General features: G+C 25.1%; 1 protein-coding gene across 1 annotated transcript in view; it reads right to left on the bottom strand.

The window, feature by feature from the left end:
• Positions 1-913: 913 nt before the first annotated feature.
• Positions 914-3,463, bottom strand: part of LOC119666417 (voltage-dependent calcium channel type A subunit alpha-1-like) — a 3,886-nt gene continuing 1,336 nt past the window's right edge. Inside the window, exons 2-4 of the mRNA XM_038075695.1 lie at positions 2,899-2,999; positions 1,287-1,442; positions 914-1,209 (exon numbers count right to left, since the gene is read on the bottom strand). Coding sequence (XP_037931623.1) covers positions 980-1,209; positions 1,287-1,442; positions 2,899-2,999 — 487 coding nt within the window. The 3' untranslated portion in view covers positions 914-979. The remainder of the gene's footprint in view (positions 1,210-1,286; positions 1,443-2,898; positions 3,000-3,463) is intronic.

Here is a 3,463-nt window from a genome sequence, read left to right on the forward strand (position 1 = left end):
AATGTTAACAATAGAGTAGACCACATTGTATATTATAACATATATAAGCCAATAAGACAGATTCATTGCATGAAGAAATGTAACGAAGAGAATATTTTAATATAATTTTTTTAAATGGTGTGCATTTTTTGAATAATGCAAAATAATATTAAAAAAAAGGAAATAAAAATTCTGTTATCCTTAATGTTAGCATTAATAAAGATATTACATTAATTAGCATTAATAAAGATCTGAAATTACAAAATTTACAAAGAGAACAAGCTATCGTTAACGATAGGCAATTCTGTATTAGGTAAATCAGGCGCACACACACAATTTGTTCGATTGAAAATATATATATAAAAGGTTTCGAAAGACACAGCTTGAGCTGTTGGAGGTCTTACTCTATAATATAGAGCATATAGAGATAAATAATTTTTATTACATTTTTGTACATCTAAATAAAAATATATAGCTTTAGCATTTAATAGCTTGATTTGAAATACTGGGAACATTTATAGTTGATGTTTTAAAATTCTGAATCATGCTAAGAGAGATAGACAGAGAAAGAGACAGTGATAGACACAAGACATAAATAATTTGCATTAATTTACACACAAAAAATACAAATTTACTAATTGAACTTATACTAGCGATTCAAATAACTTAAAAAGTTGGAAGCATTAAGCTGAAGAACATTCTTAAAGCATAAAATTTGATATATAATTTACTCTTTTAAATAATTTAATAATAACAATTATAAGTAATGCAAGAATTAAGTCAATTTTGCTTTAAAAATATCCTTCAACTTGAGTGAAACGAAATAATTCATAGCAATTACAACAACTGGCAAAGCTATTTTTTTTTTCATTTTTTTATTTTTTGTTACTTTTTCTTTAAAGTTTTTAGCGTAACTTTACGAAAATTCCTTTGCTTTTGGTGTTTTCATTTTAATTACTTTTAGAAGCAAATACCAATAATTCTCTTAGTTTTGTTACATTCAATTTACCCAATACAGTATTGCTGTCCAGCCTTCCATTGTGATACATTGGAATACAGTCAACATGGCAAACCCGATATTGTCAAAACTAGTTATGCCAGAATTTGGTCCATCCCACTTTTCCAGACACATACTCGTATTATAATTACATACATATGAACCACCTGCTTTATCATGTATATTATCCGTATTACAAGGCGTCTCCGATTCGCCTTCCTTAACAGGTTTATCTGAAATTATATTACATTATTTAGTTTCATTATTCAATATGAAAAATTCAATGATATAATATTTATTAAATGTTTACTTGGATCTTCTAAACTATAACAAGTCTTATGCAGTGCGCCCGAATAGAACTCGAGTCCAATGATTGCAAATATAACGATGGCAAACAAGACCAAAAGTCCGATTTGAAGCAACGGTGCCATTGCCTTGATAATAGATTTTAAAACTACTTGTAAACCTGGTTGACGTTGTAGATTTCATTTCATTCAGTTCGTAGATACAGCGACGTTGAAGTTAGTTAATAAAAAAATTGTATTAGTAAAAGGTTGTGATAAGTTGTTTAAAAAAAAACAATTAAAAATCAATTTTATCTATAACAATATTCTATGCTATTTATGTATTACAATCTGAGCGAATGGTTAGTAGTCACTACATTATTGTAGCTCAAAATGTAGCACATTTCTATAACAACAAATAAAAATAAAGAACTTTATTTAAATGATGAAATAATATCTCTTTAGTTATATACTTTCGAATAAAGGTATATCCCAAATATAAATTATTCATTATTTTCTTCAAAATGTATTAAATCCCAAAACATATCTTGGAGGCTTTATAACACATAAAAGCGGAAAAGGGAAATAAGTTGGTGTCAGAATCAATGAAGCTGAAGATACTTTTATTCAACTTAAATGATATAGATTTATAGGCATATGTCTATCTTTATAAAATTTCGCTTATTCAATAAAAGCATTTTTATTTTATGGAAGTGATGCATGGAAATGAAACTATTCCTATTCAACCCATAACTCATATCTTTATAAAACAATTTCTACGTATTCATGCGCTCAGACAGACCAAATTAAAGCAACAGATTAAATGCATAAGTGCAAATAGGGTTGGATAGGACTCACTTTAAGAGGTATAAATAGCAATACGATTCAAAACATTACTATATCTATTAAGATTTTCAAATCGTTGAGTTACAATGATGGAACTTATTTTCTGTCTCTTCATGAAAAGAGATATTCCACCAATCATAACCACAAGGGTTTATAGTTTATTTTCTGTGAGAAAATCTAAATGTAAATAATCATAATACAATGAATTTACTTGTGATAATTACAATTCAATGAGAGTTTGCAGTACAACCAATTAAAGTGATCGACCTTTTATTAAAGATTCTTGGAAATTATTTAAACATTTTTTTGGTTTTTCATTTAATTCTCCATTAAAATAAATTCGTAGCTTTGGGCCTAATTTTTTTATATTATTAATTTAAATAAAATATTTATATATCTTCTTCAATCTAATAGATATCAACATCAATCTAATAGATATCAACATCAATCTAATAGATATTATTTCATTATTTAATAGTCATACTATTCTAAAACTAAAAACTTTTAATAAAATGAATTAATCTAATTAATTAATTAATTTTGTTTTTAGAATTGATTCAAATATCAATCAATTAATATATAACAACAATTATTTTTTTAATTATCTATTTAAAAAATGATAAATTCATTTTACTAAAATACTAATATTAATAATTATTATATAAACTATTTTTTTTTTGGAACCCAATTCAAACTAAAAAACAATTTTCTAATTTTCTACAAATTAATAAAAATACTAAAAGCTAGTAAATATTTTTTTAGCTAATACTTAAAACTAAATGCACTACTCACTAGGAATTCCAGAGACTAATTTTAAGGGCCGTAGCACACGTATAGCCCTAAGTGTTCTTAGATCTACTTCGGGCCCTTTTTGTGGGAACATTGTGATGAATCTGTTGTTGTTTTTTTTTTTGTTTTTATATTGAGAGTTGGTGCCAGTGTTTTTGTATTTTTGTATGTTCAATGTAAATGTTTATAATAAAAAGGAAAATCGTAACAAAATTTTTAAGAAAATGTCACAATACAAATTCATTATATTTCATATATATTTTATTAATTATTAATAAATTAATAGCAACAATATTTTGGCATTTTTTGTTTTGTGTAAAAATTTGTTAATATGGATGAAAATAAAAATATAATATATAAAAAACTCATTTAGTATTTGTTTTAAAAAAAAAATTTTTTTAAGTTTTTTACTAATATATTATTAGAGAAAACAACAATTAGTGAGCTTAGCAGTTATGTTAATGTGAGAAAAATTTTGAACACCGACACCGATTATTTAAAAAAAATCTAACATTAGCACATTTGCGTTTGCTCTTTGTAAAAATTAAAAAAAAAACTTATATGCAAA

This window comes from Teleopsis dalmanni, chromosome 1, assembly GCF_002237135.1.
Source record: "Teleopsis dalmanni isolate 2A chromosome 1, ASM223713v2, whole genome shotgun sequence".
Taxonomy (NCBI): domain Eukaryota; kingdom Metazoa; phylum Arthropoda; class Insecta; order Diptera; family Diopsidae; genus Teleopsis; species Teleopsis dalmanni.